At 40.8% G+C, this 18,043-nt stretch overlaps 2 protein-coding genes across 3 annotated transcripts in view; one reads left to right on the top strand and one right to left on the bottom strand.

The window, feature by feature from the left end:
- The window catches only part of GSAP (gamma-secretase activating protein), a 53,759-nt gene extending 48,448 nt beyond the window's left edge, over positions 1 to 5,311 (top strand). Inside the window, exons 31-32 of one of the 2 annotated variants that reach the window (XR_008466106.1) lie at positions 765 to 1,190; positions 3,209 to 5,311. Coding sequence is in view for 1 of the 2 variants with exons in the window: in XM_054199642.1 (XP_054055617.1) it covers positions 765 to 787 (23 nt within the window). In the remaining variant the exon portion in view is untranslated. Of the gene's footprint in view, positions 1 to 764 lie in introns of both variants that reach the window. The other variant, XM_054199642.1, reaches the window with a different exon arrangement.
- CCDC146 (coiled-coil domain containing 146) overlaps positions 18 to 18,043 on the bottom strand; it is an 84,657-nt gene continuing 66,631 nt past the window's right edge. Inside the window, exons 10-18 of the mRNA XM_054199681.1 lie at positions 17,057 to 17,152; positions 14,210 to 14,298; positions 13,926 to 14,090; positions 11,296 to 11,520; positions 10,442 to 10,670; positions 4,175 to 4,303; positions 3,197 to 3,334; positions 1,458 to 1,706; positions 18 to 221 (exon numbers count right to left, since the gene is read on the bottom strand). Of these exons, the coding sequence (XP_054055656.1) occupies positions 18 to 221; positions 1,458 to 1,706; positions 3,197 to 3,334; positions 4,175 to 4,303; positions 10,442 to 10,670; positions 11,296 to 11,520; positions 13,926 to 14,090; positions 14,210 to 14,298; positions 17,057 to 17,152 (1,524 nt within the window). The remainder of the gene's footprint in view (positions 222 to 1,457; positions 1,707 to 3,196; positions 3,335 to 4,174; positions 4,304 to 10,441; positions 10,671 to 11,295; positions 11,521 to 13,925; positions 14,091 to 14,209; positions 14,299 to 17,056; positions 17,153 to 18,043) is intronic.

The raw sequence follows: 18,043 nt of genomic DNA, 5'->3' as shown, positions 1-18,043 counted from the left end.
CTTTAGGTGCTGTCAGTTCAGATTTCAATTGGCTTGACAGTAGGTTTTCTGAAATGTCTCATGTGTGAACTAGGTTTGCTTGGTTTGAAAGGAGCGTGAGCGCCGTAGGGCCGCGGCAAGGGGAGACTGTATTCGTCGTCTGGGATGTAGGCGGTCGGGCGCTGTTCAGCTGTCGTGTGGACACGGCCGGGCGCTGCAGCTTGTTCCTCTTCTGCAGCACGCTGTGAGAGAAACACCGCGGGGTCACTCAGTGATTATACGCTTTCAAACTGCAGCGCGCCCCTCAGCCAAGGTACAGAACGCCTAGCAAAGGAAACGCCGTTAGTCTAGTCCTTAGCAAGCCAGGAAACCCAGAGGGGTATTAATTGCTCATTGAAAGGAAAGCGTGAGTTATTGACCACACAGATGTGAGTTTGTCTTTTAAATACAGTTTTGAGCCTGTAATGCTTTTGTTATTTGTGAAGAAAACAGATTAGATGAATTTATAAAAGTTATAGTAAGTGTGCACAGAACATCTTGGGAACAAGGTAATAGTTCTGATGCTTCAAAATGTAGCTAGATTTATGCTGACAGCAGCTGTTCCTGAAAACAGTGAGCTGGTATCCACAGCACTGAGAGGGAACTGAGTCACAGCATGAGGAGAAGTGTTAATGACAGCAAAGTATCTTATTCTAAACCAGTTTTACCGCAGCAGTTCTGCGTGACTTCAAGTTCTTAAAGTGTGTATACAGTGTATTCCTCTCCCGGCTTTGTGCACCTTTCAGATTCCCTGGGAGTGATCAACTGAAGGATTCATATGACAAAGCCGATTTCCCATCAGCAAGAGTTCCCCCAGTATGGACATCTCATTTTTATGCTACTTTTTCTTCTCTGGGAGCTCTCTGCTCAGGGATCACCGATGGTCTCAACTAAGGAGGCATAGGATCCAGCAGGGTCGGATTTGAAGCGCTATTTGATGTGCTGCCCTGTCTGCTCTCGGTGTCTGGCTCAGCAGCCTGATTCTTTGCTACTTCTGATGTGATGGTCACTGCAGCTGGTGTGTGGAAGATGCTAAACTTAACTATTCCTGAGCCCCACACCCCACCTTTTGCAGCTTTACCTTGAGATCCAATGGAAAGCAGCACTTTGCCAATGTCTATCTCACCCATCGTCTTAAAACAAGATCACACAAATTACTTTAATAACTGAAGGTAAGTCGTCTTTTTGGTGTATTTAATCCTTAAGATTCAATGGCCAGTTCTAGGCAGTGTGCACGACTACAGTTATAACTCCACAAACACACAGTGTACCACTTCTGGAGTTGTCCCTGTCTATACCACCATCTCCGCTGACTCCTGGAGCTCCATGTTGTGGTGGAGCAGCTTCCCAGTGAGCTAGTGCAGCTCTTTCAGAAAGACAAGCCAGAGCAGTGAAAGGACAGGGCTGAAGATCTGATTGCAACGTACGACAAAACTTACTTTAGCTCTGGCTTCAGCTGCTTCTTTTTGCATCTTCTCGTTGCGTAATACCTTCAACCATTCGTTTTCTGTTTCTTTGGGAGGGGGAAGGCCTTGATCTATCCTTGACGAAACAGTCATAAAAAATTGTTCTTTGTCTCTCGCTTCCTGCTGGAGTTTGATGGTGAGGGCTTGCTTCATGGATAGCTCTGCAACAAGAGCCATCATCTTCTGGGTTCTGTCCTTTATCTTCTTCTGCAGCTCGTTTGTCTGGAATAAGTAAGAACTGTGTTTTAGTGAGGGCTTCCCTTTAGATGCTTGCCCGGTAAGTGTTAGGTATGTGAAAACAAGTCCAACTTTGTTTTAAAAAATGGTTCCATACTTGAAAATGACTTAATGAAACGGGCTGTGTGTTTCTGCATGCACCCGTTTGGTTTTCCCTATTCAAAACCACAGAAACTGGCAGCATGAGAAGTCACATTTCCTCCAATCCAAGATACAGAAAAGCATTTATCTCCTGCCCTTTTCAGCTGAATAGCAAAACCCTCATTGCTGTCAGAGGCAGGTTTTACACCCAGATTCTTATTGACCTTTTGCACAATTAACTTTGTAATAAAAGTGTAATAAGCCCAATCCTTACGAGATAATTGAGTGATAAGGCAACCATAGTGGGGCTGCGGGTTGTGAAGTTATCCTTGGCAGGGGCGCGAGCAGAAAAGGGATGGGACAGGAATCCTGGAGATGATTTGAACAAAAAAAAAAAAAAAAAAAAACAACCAAAAAAACCCAAAACAAAACAAAAACCAAAAAAAAACAACAAAAAAACCCAACCCAAACAAAAAAAAACAACAAAAAACCCAACCCAAACCCCCCTAAATACTCTTTTTAAAGTCAGAGCTCTTGTGAATATACCTTTTGGCTTGCTACCATTTTTACAGTAATTTATTAGCTGGTGGCTGTAATTTCACAAACCCAAATAACAGCCGTGTTATTCCTCTGTCCGTGGAAAATTAAAGATCGGCTGCTGTAAAGATGTGTTGTGATTTAAGCCCTTCTGAGTGCCAAACCTAACACCTAAGAAAAAAAAAAAAATCAACCCCAGCCTTGTTTTACAATAACTACATTGCATTTTTGTTCTGTCTTTCACTCGGCTCGGTTCTACTTGGAGCTTTTTCATTAAGGAGGGTGAGGTGAGAATTTTTGCTCTTCCCCAAGCAATATTACTGGCACTTAAAAGGAAATAGCTATAATTGCATAAAACTAACTGTATTGAAAATGGTATTTCTTTCCTGTGTGGTTGTCCCTACCAAAATAACAAAGAAACCTTGAGCCAGATACCAAGTTTAGGTCCCTTCCAAACCCTGTCATTCTGTGATTCTCCTGTGTCGGAGTAGAACTTACCTGGCTCTTCCCTATTTCGTTTTAGCCTTTGACATGTTTGTTGTGGAAGGGCTGTTAAGTACACGTGTAAAAGGAGGATTCTAACAAGTTTCTAGGCATCTACCTGAGAAATAACTAATCCTGTATTTTGATGAAAGGCACTACTTATGGTGCAGCTTGCTTTCAAAAAAACCAAAAAGTACACTCACCTAATGCTTCTGGTCTATCTGTGTTACTGTTACTACTAAACGTCTGTAATTTCTGGAGCCTAATGTGATTTGTCTCTCACTATTTCCAGCCACTTCTGTAATTTGCGAGTGAGTCATCTTCCCCCTTGCCCAGATATTTCATTTCATACAGGCGTGCAATGCCCTTCTTACCCTTTTCGCTAGGAGCAGTGTGTCCTGCTTCCCGTTCTCTGCCGTGGCCCGGATTCTGTCCGTCAGCCGGGAAACGTGCTCACAGAGAAAATCTGTCTCCAGCAGCTTCTCCTCCTTCTGCACCAGCTCCACCTCCAGCTGCAGCGAGAAGGATGCAGGGCGGAGGTAAATGGCAGGGGAAGGTGCAACACACTAAATACAGTGGGGGGAGTTTTGTGCCCCTATAAATGGGACAGACAAAAATATCTAAGAAAATCCCATGGCTGCTCATTCCATTCCTTTGCCTTCCCTACGTATGTGCCCTGAAATTGGCTTTATATCGGGCCTCAGGCTTCCCTTTGCAGCCTCCCCCGGCAGTCGGTGGTGGTGCTGCAGTCAGGGCTGCAGCGGCTCACCCGGCCTGGCCCCCTCTTCGATGAAGACCTGCTCGGTGGCTCCCTGTTGGGCACGGACACAAAGCAGCGCCACCAAAGCCTGAGAAGGATGTTTGTTGGATCCCGTGTCACACACACAGACTTCGTTAAGAGGGTAGTGGGACTGCCTCCAGCTCTCAGCCTGAGCATTGTGGTGGAACAGCTAACGGCCAGTTGCAGAAGAATGACAGGGTGGTTCACTAGCTGTTTATTATTTTGCAGTTATTTTCTTCTGCTGCCTTTTCCGTGCCTTCCTGTAGTGAGGTGGGAGGGTCTCCACTGAAGTGCCAGTGGTGCGGATGGACCAGCTAGCAGATGATGCTGCAGAGCCAGGTCCAGTGCACGGAGCTCCCCCTCTCCAGCCTCTGCTGGAAGAAGTCAAAATGTCCTACATCCAGTTGTCGTGGAAAGCAGGTGCTGGGCTGGAGTTCCCATTAGCCAATCATAATTTTTTTTAATTCCTTTTACAGGAAGGATTTTTTTTTTAAAAGAAAAGGTACAATTTGGTTTTTCTAAAAGAGGTCAATCATAGGGGGAGAGCTTGTGATGTCATAAGTGATGTTACCTGCTCAATCTTCTTTAGCAGCTCAGGTGCAGAAGGGTCCTTCCCTCCCAGATCTCGCTTTCTACTGTCATTCGCGGGGTCAGCAAAGATTTCCTCCATCTGTTTAATCCTGTCCTTGCACTGGGAATACTAGTAAACAAAAAGCCACAGGTTATTTTTTCAGACAAGGAGCCAAAAGCCCCATTATTACTCCATGACCAGAGATGGAAGGTCTCCGTGTGTCTGACTTACGCCAGCAGAAGTGCACTAAAGCGGTGGAGCTGCCTGCGCTGCCAGTTGCACTTGGAACCAAGACTCCAGCCTTGCTGGGAGACGTTTGTGATGCTTTACAATGTAGGACTAAGCAAAATGATACTGGTCAAACCCTGAGAAACATTTCCCTACAAAACCAGAGGTGGACATACGTCGTTCTCCTGTCCTGCTAATCAATGGGAATTTGAAAACCAGTAGATTGTGTCACAGGTCATCCCTATAACGCACAAATACAAACCAGATTCACCTTATTAATGGTTTAAATGTCTTGAATGCTTCTTCCCTCGACTCCTTCACGTGCAACACAACCACCTGAAACTGTAGAAATAATTCAGCCACACAGAAGAGGCTTCTCTGAGCCACCAGGTATCACAAGAGCTCTGGACTGGAAGATGATTTCCACCTTCTGAACATGTTTGGTAAGTCAGAAAAAGGCTGTCCCAGGGACTCACCTTCCTCAGCTTCTGCTGGTGGCCCGGATGAAAAGCCGCAGGTGGCTTATACCAGTTGCATCCTTGGGGCCACAGTGGGGTGGGCTCAGGGCCACCCTCCACAGCTGCTGTTAGCAGGTGGGGGGACAGAGCAGAGCCGCTGGGCCTGGGCAGCGAGACGAGACCGAGCACAGCTACAGCTCCACCCCGAGGAGGGAGAGGAGCCCCCACAGTCCCCCCACTCCCTTCCCCTCCCCAGGTCCCTGCAGCCCGGCGCAGCTGGTGCCTCCAGTGCTGGAGATGGGGGCAGCGTTGGGCGCCTGGGGCTCCTCGGGACTCGCCTAACTCACCCCCAGAGCCTGATCCTGCAGGCTTTAACAGACCAGGCTTGTACAGGGAAGGACGGAGGGTAACACAGAAGACTGTGAGCCATTTTAAATTTCTTTTCTTTTTTTTTTTTTTTTTTTAAAAAAAAAAAAAAGGCAACTACAATGTGACAGTTGCAGGACAGAGGAAAACCCTGCCGTCTGCCAGAAATTGAGTTCCACCTGCTGCTTTGTCCTCAGGCTACTTGAGGTGGGGGGGATCTTCCTTTATTCCCTACAATATTCTGTTTGACCCAGAGAATCCATTTAGGGATGTAGGAAGGACACAAGTGCCATACAGTTTGGTTGCAAGTCTGAAAGTCCCACTTCCCTGCTGATTAGCTCTAAAGGTCTCATCCCCACAGGCATCCAGGTTTTCCATGTTGAAGTTCCCAGGCTCATGTCCTGAAGTGACTCGGTGCTGACGCTGAGCGATGTGGTATTCCCGGGACCCAGAGAGGCAGGTGTTCCCTGACCTTTCTGGTGTGAGATGTTCCCATGGAATGCCGCTTCCCAGAACACACTGGATGGACACGCGTGCTTTGCATAAACACTCGCTGAAGGAGTGACTGGGACCATTTATGTTTGGACTTGCAGGACTGACCGCGGTGGGGTTTTGCGCGTTGATATGCACCTGGACATCTGTCAGCGCGTTGTCACTCCAACCTTGATCTATTTGCTCTAGCATAACATGACCCAGGTAAATTGCTATAAATGCTAAGCATCAATTTCAGGCGATGATATTATTAAGGAAATAAGTGGTCACTGGCTCTTAAAGTTATGAGCAGTCAGCGAAAAGACAACGTAAATGTTTAGTTGTTGCTACAGGATGGGGTTTGTTCACTGGAAGTTAACAAAGTCATGTTTAACTGGAAAAGGGAAAACTGACAGATCTTCTCAGGTGATTATGGAACGTTACGAGAATGCTTGTCTTAAACACTTTTCCTGGTAAAAGAAGTGTTGTGCAGCTCTTTTTTTCACACTTTGAGAGTGGGCAAAGTAAAAACCTTAAATAACCGTAATGAACAATTTCTTTGTCAAATCGTGATTTGGTTTAAAACGAATGCCATTCAGTGCACAAGTAGGTACTGAAAGATTTATTTTAATTGTAAATGACTAAAACTCCAGACCACTAATACACAGAGCGGAAGAAGGAGCGGGACCGGCACAAACAACAGGATGCAGGTATGCTTCCAGTGAGGTTTCATAGCTGGGGCCAAATTTCTCAACCACGAACTCAGCAAAAATGCCTTGTTGGAGGCAGTGGTGCCTTAAGGAGATTAAGGACAGCTCACCAGGTAAAATTTTTCAAGATTGAATAGTTAATTTAGAGAAGAAGGACTATTGCAGCAAAACCACTGGCCAAACTAGAAGAAAATCCATAAAAATTTGCATGTTAAACTTAAATACTAGGCTTACTTTTAAATGCCATATGAATTGAGAGTGATTGGATGCAGACTAATCCAAAAGTATGGAAAACAAAGCACGTTTAGAAATAAGCATGCTATTCTGTGTCTGCTTAAGTGATGTGACTATAGGCATCTTTCTTTTTCTCCTCATTTGTAGTGTTTTCTTTGGACAAGACTGAGTTCCAAGAGGTTCTAAGTCTTAAAGCCAAAAAAAAATCCCTCCTTTCTTGGAGTGGATTTGATACAGGGGATAGGAAAAGGCTCTACAAAAGAGGCTTTTCTCCCTTTGATTGTAAACACTCAGGAGGAATTGTTGAAGGACGAAGAAATGAGAGGGAACGCATACCTAGATAAAGGGATTGGTCTGAAAAAGTGGAGATCTGGTGCTTATTTTCGAAATTTCAGAGAAGGCAGGTGAGGTACACAGAGCACTAGAAAAGGGCCAATATCATACTTATTTTTAAAAATGGGTCGAAAAGGAGCTATGGAGCTATAAATAACTCTTCTTCAGTTTCTGTAGAATAAATCTGGAACAAATCATAACTACCAAAGAAAAAGGGTATGAATAACAGCCAACACGGGTGTGTTGAGTCATGCCAAAACAGATCAATTTCTTGCCATGATAATTTAACAGGTGTAGGAATGACAAGTGGTAGGCATCACGCATCTTGATATTTACATGGCTTTGATATTTTTTCATATAACATTCTTAGAAACAAGCCAAGGAAATGGGGTCTTGATGAAAATATAAGGCAAGTACTACATAAGTAGAATGAGGTTAAGCTCAGAGAGACTGCAAATACTTTTTTTGGAGGAGAAGATTCAAATTCAAAATTACCTTGGTCTGAAGAAAGATCTGAACAAAAGAGAGAATATTAAATACCAAATGCAAGGTGCTACATGTAGGCAGAGAAAATTACCTGTGCAAATACAGAATCAAGGTCAACTGATTAGCTATCATTTCTTTAAAAAAGGGTCTGATGGTTACGTACGCTTCCATGAACACGAATCAATATGTCATCTTGCAGGAAAGGCTACCATCGTATCTGGACACGTAAACAGAAATATAACCTGCAAGATGCCTGAATGAATCCTTTCACTCTCACCCACTGATGTTAGGCACTGCACCTCAAGAAAAATAAAGACCACGTTGCCCAAAATAAAAGAAAGGCAAAAAAAGAATGATCAGAGAAAGATCTGTAAGGGCTGATGGGGAAAAAAACCAGGGTTGTGTAGCTTAGCAAAAGGATGGGAGACGAACGGGGTTAACTTTCTTCCAGTAACATGAAATGTTGTTGCAGGGAGAAAGAGAATGACCTATTCGTCACATCCCTGGTGGACAGAATACACATCAACAGGCTTATGTTGCAGCAAGAAATATCCAGGCTAACAGTTAAGAAAAATCTTTCCCTGTTAAGGAAGGATTGGGATGGCTTGCTGGAGAAACTGGAGTTTCCCATTGGCGGTCTGAAAGCATCGCATAGCCTCTCAGGAATGATGGGCAATCCGATGCTGGAGGAGGAGCAGCATTGCCTACATAAACTCTTTCTCTTAACAGCCCCATTTTTCTATGACTGGATGATGTAGTCTGGAGATTTTCATGGGGTGGTATTAAAACCTGGATAAATGTTGATGCCAAATGCCACAATGAAACTTTGGCCCCTGTTGCGTTGGTTAAACTTTGAGGCATGAAAGTCTCATCTACACCGTCGTGACAGCTCAGCAGGTCTACGTGTTGGACTAATTAATGATTAACGCTAAGTATTTCTCATTGATGCATGAAGGCAGATTTGTTTTCATGGGTCATTTCAATCAGCAGGAAACAGTCCCTTGATGTGCAGTCCCAATTAAAAATTACAAAGGGAAAACCACTTCAGAATCTCACCAGGTATTTTTTGTGTCAGATGAAGGAAGTACAGGTGTATGGGAGACACAGGCGAAATTTTTGTTCTTCCTGAATTGTTGCACAGCCCTGACCTGGGCTTTTCCCCTTCCCAGTGGGTATCACAGCCACTGAGGTAGGGGCTCGGTTTCTGCAGCCTATTGAACGCAATGTACCCATTCATCCATCTATTCCAAGAGGTGTGTCTCTAACAGAAATAGATATCCCATCCCAGAACAGCTAATTTAACGATGATGAAAGAATCTGTTGAAAATAGGTGAGACTTAGATTCAAACAGTGTCTCTAAAAAAGTCAAAAGACCTCAGTCAAATGCAATCAACAAATACTGAAACTTTTTCTATTTTGTGAGACCAGATCTTGTTTTCCTTTCAGATTTCTCTCTCTATATTTCAAGTATTACCAGTGGCGGATATCTGTTGTTGGAAAATCGTTCAGGATTCAGTACGGGAAAGTTTAATTCACCTGTGGAGGGAGGAAAGGCAAAAAAGTTCTGGGGTAATGGGAAGGTTGGGAAATGCAAGAGAGGAGAAAAACAGAACAGATAGATAAGAATAAGATGACCAAGACTGGAAAATACGCAAGACTTAGGGAGACAGGGACGGTAGGAAAAAGGGAAGAACTGCGTTAATAGTTGGTAACCATGGTACCTAGTTACATTTTAAAGGCTGATAACCGGGTATTTAACATTGTTCACTGGAACATCTCTGACTTGGGAATATTTATTAAGATTACTCCATGTGTAATATCACACCACTCTGTATTTTCATACTTTTTAATTTTATGCCATTATTACAAAAAGATTTAAAGCACCTGAAGCAGTAGCTTCCCTTTAATGGTGACTTCAGGCTTCACATGGACCATCATCACAAAGGAGAAAGCTTTAGTAATGCAGAACAGAAAAATCTGTCAGTTCACAAGAATCATCTGCATTTGGTTACTGTATTTGACTCAGTGACTTTGTCTCATTCCAAATCTTACCTGAAAACATCTCTTTTTTTTTTTTTTTTTTTTTTTTTTTTTTAGTCTATCATCTTTTTTTCATACTCCTTCTGATCATTGTTGAAATCTGTAATGCCATGGTAAAGTTCTTCAAGGTACAATTTGCGTAAGGTATTGTACAACGTTTTATTTTTTTAGCAGAGCGTACGGGTTCTTTAAAACACCAGAAGTTAGAGAAAAGCGCAAGTGCTATTTAACAGTGAGTCACAGCTCCCATCAATGCAATTAATTTATGATTTTGTGCAGACACTAACAGAATATGTATGGAAAAAATTGCCATCTGGAGATAAGGTCAAAAGTAAATGAGCCATTTCAGAAAGCAAGGAAAGAATGTCCCAAACAATGATGAACACTGCAGTTTGTTAGTTGTTTAATGTCATGTTGTAACTAGAACTAAAACTTACACTGTTTTTGTGTGGAAGAAAATATATGGGGATTATATCATTGTAGGCAGCAGAGTTTCCAGAGTAGGCTCAGGGTCAAGTGTGAATTGAGTTATTATTTTAGAAATTTGAAGAGCTAAGTATATCTCCCACCCCTCCACCTACCCCCATCAATACAGTTTCACCACATTTTATCTACATTCCCTTTTTTTCCCCATGACTCCCATTCTCCAGCTTAGTCATACTGACATTTCAGGCTGCGGGGAGGGTTAGCTGAGATTCCATGCCCAGGAAGCGTTTGGCATGTGCATAACGAAGTGTATCAGCCAGTTACACAAAAGTGTAGAAACTCACGTATCTGAAGTTACAAACGTGCATCAGTGCTTTGCTAGACATGAGTATTACTGAACTTTCTGTTTTAATAAACCTTGTACATGAAGACTTTTTTTTTTTTTCTACAAATTTACCTTAAGGTTTAAAATACAGTATAATACAAACGAAAAAAGGGCTTGTTTTCCCACCAACCTGTATCTGAAGTACCACCAGATGTGCATCCAGGGCATTCTTCACTGGGAGCGCTTTGAGCCACAATTTAATCAGTCTCTTTTTCTCAGCTACCTTCAGCTTCAGAAATTGGATCTTTTCGTCCATATCTTGCATCTCAATAGCTCCATTTCTGCACAGCATCTCTTGCAGGTTTATTTTTTCATATAAAATGCATAGTTCTTCTTCTCGATCTCTGAGCAGAAGACCACTGCAATAAGCCCAAAATGAAACGGCAAAGTTAAAAAAAATTTACTCACATTCATTGTATTACATTCAAGAACATAACTGGCAACCTTGAAAGATAGCAATAATCTGGGAAAATGTACAAAGGTTTCACAAATATTATTTTAAGATCATGCCAACTTTTTAAATAGGGAACAAAATAATTGCAGTGTGAAAATCAGAGAACAAACAATTGCAAAGGTTGATTTGGTCTCTCATATAATTTTAAAAGCTCTTCTGGCCTTCCCCAGCATTCATTTAAAAATGGATTAACGTGAGCAGGGAGCTTTACATCTTCTGCATTTTAATACCTTATCTGCGCACACAGCACAAACGCAGCAGGAGGCTCCAAGCTCTCAAGGCATTCGGCAGCCCATCCAGCACACCTTTTAATAGTAGTTCTGAAGAACGAACATCTTCACCAATGGAGAAAAAACACCCGTGTAATGCCAAGCAGCGTTGACATTGCAGTGAGGGGGGCTGTTTAGTGAAACACTGGAGTGAGGTGGTCTTTTAGTAGTCCTAATTGGGAGTGCTTGTAAGTTGAAAAATATTGTTGATTCCTGAATGTCAAAATTAAACACGATATTGCATCAAATGTACATGTATACCTCTCGTTTTGTTGCTGAATAGCCCTTTGATATTGTTTGCGTAGCTGCACAATTTCCTCTTCAATGCGGGTGACCATGTTGGTAAGCCTCTCGAGACCCAAACTCTGTTGCTTTTTCTTTTCGTTCATCTCGTGCGTGACTTGGACGATTTTGCGATAATCGCTTTTGAGACTGTCTGTAATTGCTGCATTATTTGCATTCTTCAGACGTTGTTTCTGCAATTTTCTTTAACATAACAGAAAAGTAGGAAAGTTTTTTAGCCCTTTCAATTTGAAAGCAATTTCAGCAACTAAAAGCAGAGCTTAAACTAATTCCTCAAATACACAAAGGATCTTCTATGTCACTCTGCTTCACAGAACCGTTACGAGAAGCAGAAAGACTCACTGAGAACAGCTTCTCTTTGCAAGCCCTTTCCAGCTTGAAAAGAACTGGATTATGGACCCAAAAAATGCTATAAATGGAGCACTGCGCTATAGCTCTTTTCTTCTTCACTGGGTAGCCCAAGGGGACGTAAGAAATAAAGTTCAAGAGCAGAAGCATAAACTGTGATGCGAAGTCTTAACGCATAGAAATCCTGCCCTTCTATCTAAAGAGCAATATCAAAATAATTTTGTGGTTGTGACTCAAAGGTGTCCAAGTTTATTGTTTATAAAACCATGTACCACAACATTCACACGAGAAGGACAATTATCAGTTTCCGTGTTCGACAGATGAGAAAAAAATAAAATCACAAATGAAAGGTTGGTGACAAGGTCACATTATAGACCCATAAAAATGAAGAACAGAAGTCATTATTTCCAGCAACTTTGCTGGCCACTAGGTGATGGCCCCTCACTTAAAACACAGATTCTTGTTGCCACACAGGTCATTCATTTGCTTACGGCACGGAACTTCGAGTTACTGCATTTGATTGTGGTAAGTATCACTTCTTGATCAAGTATCACTACTTTCTTTACGCTGGGGAGACAGTCAAGTCAAGATGCAAAAGAGGTAGTGAAAGGAGAAGCACAGTCTCCTGTTAAAATACGGAACTGCAGATGGAATATCCTGCCTCCCCTCGCAGGCTCCCTCCACGCGTTGCTGAATTACTCTGCACAAAGCAGTGAGCTGCTTTCAGATTCCCCCATTGTGTAACACTTCCCAGTTCTACAGAGTATTACCGAATTGAAGTAAACTTCTGTAAAGCAAGTCCCAGCCTGAAAGCATGACAGTATTGCAGAAATGCAGTGTGTTATTAAATATTTTCTGAAAAACCTTCCTCTTATTTGGACTGATACACTGTCATCCAAATTGTGTAGGCTGCAGTTGTCAGTGATCCTGCGTCTATTACTGGGATTAAAAATATTTTCCATAGGCAAGAGAATTCCTGATAATTCAGTACCTCTTGCTAGTTGTACATCTAGGTTTGCAGAGATCAAAAATGCCTGTCGGATCTTTACTGGAGTAGGGTCATCTACAATAATTAGATGTTTCTGTCATCTAGACAATACATAACCATTTTAGCCTTTTTTCCCCCCCTCCTTTCACCCGTAATTAATAGGGAAGGCCTCAAAAACTTTAGCACAAAATGTCAGTTTGTGCATCTTGACAAAATCACTTAAATCGTTGAAGTTCCGCTTCTTTTCTAGCTACCTCCAGCATGATGTTGAAATCAAGCTACTCAGAGATTCACAGTACACTTTGAGTGAATGTTTCCTGACTGCATTCTGTGGCCTGATTGTGCAATTTTTTGGCACCAAAAAAAAGAAAACAAAAAAGTTTTGGGAAAAATCAAATTATTTCTAAACTACTCAGTTTTGGCTATGCTGTTTTGCATACACAGTTAACTACTCACTAGCTTCCTATTTTCCCAGCTACCGATTTCAGAGACATTGTTGTTCTGTTTATATTGCAAAATATCATCACTAGGATGACAAAAAGATGGCCAAAAGACGTCTCCACTAAATAATAGTATAGGAAAAAACAGAATAAAGCGCACCCACTGTCCACCTCATCCTCCTTGTTGTGACCGTAACCTTTCATTTCGACTAGGATTGCCTGGAAATTGAAACCATGTTTTGTTTGATCTGAAATAAACATTAATCCAATCAACTTCAATTTGAGTTTGAACCAAGAAACTCAGTTTGTTCTAATTTAATAATTAGACAGCTGCATTACTAGCTAATGACTCATTTAATAGTACCACACACCAGTCTATTGTGGAATCACATGTGTATTGGACCTCTTTTTGTCTAAGGATAAGCGAGTGTGAGTACAACGCTGTTGTTCGTATTGAATGAAATGGCAGGAGACTGCAGATAGTAGAGGCGCAAGAACTGTCGTACAAAGGAAATGCGATGGCAATTGATCCCTTCAAAGGACAGGAGCGTGAGAGAGCAGCCAGACAAACTTCAAAAATGCTTCGTGCCGTGCAGTGATGCTCAAGCTAATTGTGAAGTGTTAGGGTGACAAACAATTGGAACAGATTTTGTAAAGGTGTTGCTAAATGTCTTTGAACCAGGTTTTAACAGTCAGGACAATAGCTACCAGGGATGATATAGGCATAGCTGAAGTTGGACTAGATTATCTCTTAAGATTCTTTCTAATCTTACATTGCTATAACTGTGATCTACAGCTTACTTAAAACTCACCTGTCCTTGATTATAATCGTATTCCTTAAATTTTCTATTTCGTTTCCTAGCAATTTTACCCGGTTTTTAATTTCACTTGCTTTCTGCTGAGCGGCATGCACCAAATTTATACATTTATTCCTTTCGTTTTGGATAACATCATACATTTTAGCAAATCCTTGGAGTCTGAAGAAATGACAAGTGTGAAAGAAATAATTATTATAATTTTATGCATACATTACTCGGATAAAAATTTCTTTAAAAGACATTTTTTAGCTAATGTATTGTTATTATTATTTTCTTACTGATTTTGGATTTCTCTTTTCCTCTTTTTGTACTCTTTTATTTCAAGATCCTTTCGTTTTATTTCTTTAATAATATTTTGGAGTTGTATCTGAAATTTAAATAGAATTTAGTGAGCACTTTGGATAGAACAAAGAAATCTCTTCAAAGAAATTACTCAGAACAGCTATTCTTCTTAGAGGAGGAGAAGATGGTGACACAAGAATATTCTAAGAACATATTCTAATTATAATGAAATGCTTTTACTGTAGCAACATTAAAGAACACAGTCTTTCTACGTATATTAAAATTACAACGGCTGTTATTAATGTAGATAATTTGATGCTGCATCTTAAAATGCTTGGTCCCTTGTAGCTGGAGTTCTACTATTTCTACTAATTGGCCTCTTGGCTCCACCACTATATAATTATTTGAGATATGCACCACTGAAATTGTACCTTTTCAAATAAAATTTCTTTTTTACTCTATTCTGGCTTTTAAGCAATCACTGATGCTTGAGCAGAATTTACCTTTTGTTACAGCTCTGGACCTTTTGGTTTCAGTTGTGTTCAGTCCTTAATAGCCTGTGCCATTAACCTTCAATGGGCAGGTGTTTCTCACCTCCCACTGCTACCAGGAGGAGGAGATTGGTATTAAAAAAGCTGGTGTGTGTCGCGTTACAACTCTGAGGGGGTGTGTGTGTGTGTGTTCATTACTTTGTACTGTTAATATTTTTTACCTGTTTATGGACTGATTTTTATTGAAGGTGCAAAGCCTCACGTGTTTGTTTACTCTATTTTTATAGTCAAAGGTTCCCAAAGTGCTGGAAGGGAACCCTATATAATTTATTTGAATACAGACATACATTGTGGAAGCATAAAAGGTTCGTTCCCATATACAAACCTGGTAATTAATATAAACTGTGCAACATCACAGCACACATACGATACTACAATGCCAGCAAACTGCAGACAGCAAACCCAATGAGTAGTTCTAGTTTCTGTGACTGTAGGTAAAGTTTTCTTTCCATCTTTCTTCACATTAATATAACAATTTGCACCTGGAAATGTGTCAGCAAGATAAAAATCGCTGCCTCTCCTTGGAATGAGTAGCGATTCTGTTTGTCTTTTAATGTCCATATACTTGTAAAATAAACACAGAGTTGTACGTCCAAGAATCTCAGCTGAGGCTATCTGCTTTTCCGCCTCTTTATTCCAAAAGCTTGAAAGAAAATGTCCTTTGAAATACCTTGTTTCAATTGCAGCACGATACTTTAATATACTATTGCCCTGCACCATAAATTGCCAATCAAACAACACAGCAGCGTGAGCTTCCTGTGCTACGACGGAACTTCAGAGTAAAGTGGGAAATAAGAGTCCATAGGGCTCTCCTCACTAGTAATCTCATGTCTCCATATACCACCTTTGGCTTTAGAAAAGTCTTCCAATTATATGAGATGACTGTTTACCTGGGCTTTCTGAACATCCCTAGATTTCTGTTCCCTCTCTTCAACTTTGAGCCAAGTCAGATGTGCAAGTCTGGATAACTCATCTCTGCATTTTTCCTGCACTTTGAAAAGCCGACCTTCTTCAGCAATACATTTTTCTAACATGTGGGCATCCATATCTGACATCCTTTCCTAAAGAAAATTAAATTCAGTTCCTTGTGCATCGATTCATCTGTGTTGGCAAAACCAAAGCTAGAAATGCTTTGGGTTTAACTGCAAAGTATACATATATACAGACTATATGGATTTAAAAAAAAACTTAAATATTGCTTTAAAATACCAGCTGAAACACCATGCGTGATCCCTATAATAACACGTCAAAATATTTTATCATCTAGAAGCATTTCTGTTCCTCCATCTAGCATCTCTTTCAGCTATTGCCCACTGGGCAGAATGGTTCCTTATGGCCATATAATCTTTAAATAAGTTTACTGTCAGGTCTTGACGTGTCCACACCACACAATGGGAGACACTGAGCTTTCACATTAAGAGAATTTAGACATTTTTAGACATTTAAACCAGAGCAAAGTATCTAGATGCCTGGCGTTGTTGGCGATTCAGTCAATACAGTCAGTGAACTCTGAAGAGCGATTTGCTCTACCCAGCGTAGGCTGACCTCTGTAGGAGGAGGTGAAATGATGGTTTCCTAGGCTCCGCTGACTACGTGACTAGATTGTTATTGACTGTTGCGGCACATTAGATACGTATCCCATGCACAAATAGTGACACATAAACACTGAATGTTTATGTGTTCAAACACAAGCTGAATCCCACCTGATAAAGCTAACAAAATTCAAAGCCAGCACACAAAGAAAATGGATATACGGGTAAGAAGACAAGGAGGTATGATCTCAAGAAAAAGGTATGTTTGAAATATATTGCTTCGCATAAAGTCACTTATATAGTGGCAAGTACTAACAGTCTCAGAGATATCTGCATTTCCACACTACATGTGGCTGTGCTGCGCAAAGACAGACATCCACAAATGACAAAACCATGAAGATGAAAAACTGTAATGTACAAATGCTGAATTGTCCTTGTTTCAAGAAGACACTGTGCCATATCCAAAGGAAATTTATACCCATCATATCTCTACCTGTAATGTAGTTAATGATATTCAGAAAGAGTTAACCTAGAAAGATTTGCTTTCTGCCTTCCAGTATGTGACCTGAAACACCAGAAAATGTTTTTTAGATGTGAAAAACAATTGGTCTTTAAAATTGAATAAATACTGTGGCATGTTTTCTCATCAGAAAGCTGGAACTAGAAACTCCCATGATTTTTTCTTCAAACAGTCCCTTTATTATCATGATGGAAAATCAACTGCAACAGTGAAAAAGTATGAGAAAGCAGAACTCAGCACCTGTTCAGCTAAACTTCTCTTGATCATTTCAATTTCCTTCTGCAGTTCTCGTCGCCTTTCTAATAATACTCCATTACTTTTAGGGATGGCTTCTGCCTGCAAAAATAAACCAAGAACACTGAGTCATGCAAACAAAAGATGTGAAAAATGTAAACTGCAAATAATCTATTTGAAGTAGGTACGCACATTAAGAAATCATTGTTCTGGCTTGGTACAATACCTAGTCCAAGAGTTCTTCCTCAAGTAGAGTTCTGCAGCAACGTATCCAAGTTCCTCACTTTTTTTTTTAAGAATTTAACTATAAACACTAAAGTTCGCAAAGCCCACTTTAACTACTAGATTTATAAGGGTTATGTTTTTCAGCAACTATGCCATCATTAAATAAATAATCACAAAGAGCAACTATGCAAAAATGTCACCTTCTAAATTCACCGAAGATTTTCTGAGTGAAATTCTGACCGTATTGAAGGAAAAAAATAGATTTACCACTGATTTTAATGGGGTCAGTATTTCACATCTGCGTAGATTTTCTATCATAGTTTCTGCTTTTAGTTATTAAAGTAAGGTTTTTCCTCCTTAGGCTCTAGAAAGTCAAAACTGACAACACAAACAGTTTTGTGGTTTTTTTTCTCGTGTACATTATGGGGAAATTGTTTATTCAGTCAGATCTTAAAATGAAGTGTGTGAAGGAAGACGCATTAGAAACTACTTTCTGATTAAAATATATCTGAACAATCCCACTACAACTACTCGTGTGATACAACTCATAAGGCAAAGGTTGTATTGGCCTCACAGTGCCTAACTTCACGGAAAAATTCTTTACGGTTATAAGTAAGTAAGAAATAAAAACAGCAGACTAACTGTGCAGGCATATGTTGCCTGTCCGGAATTGCAAATCTGTAATTCATACAAGTGGGGAAAAAATGATACTGAATGACACATCTGGAAGCTATTCAATGATAATACATGCAACCCCGTGGTATTTTT

Source organism: Rissa tridactyla, chromosome 1 (genome assembly GCF_028500815.1).
Source record: "Rissa tridactyla isolate bRisTri1 chromosome 1, bRisTri1.patW.cur.20221130, whole genome shotgun sequence".
NCBI lineage: Eukaryota > Metazoa > Chordata > Aves > Charadriiformes > Laridae > Rissa > Rissa tridactyla.
Note: the sequence above shows the minus strand (reverse complement) of the source record. Positions and strands in the feature narration are given on the sequence as shown.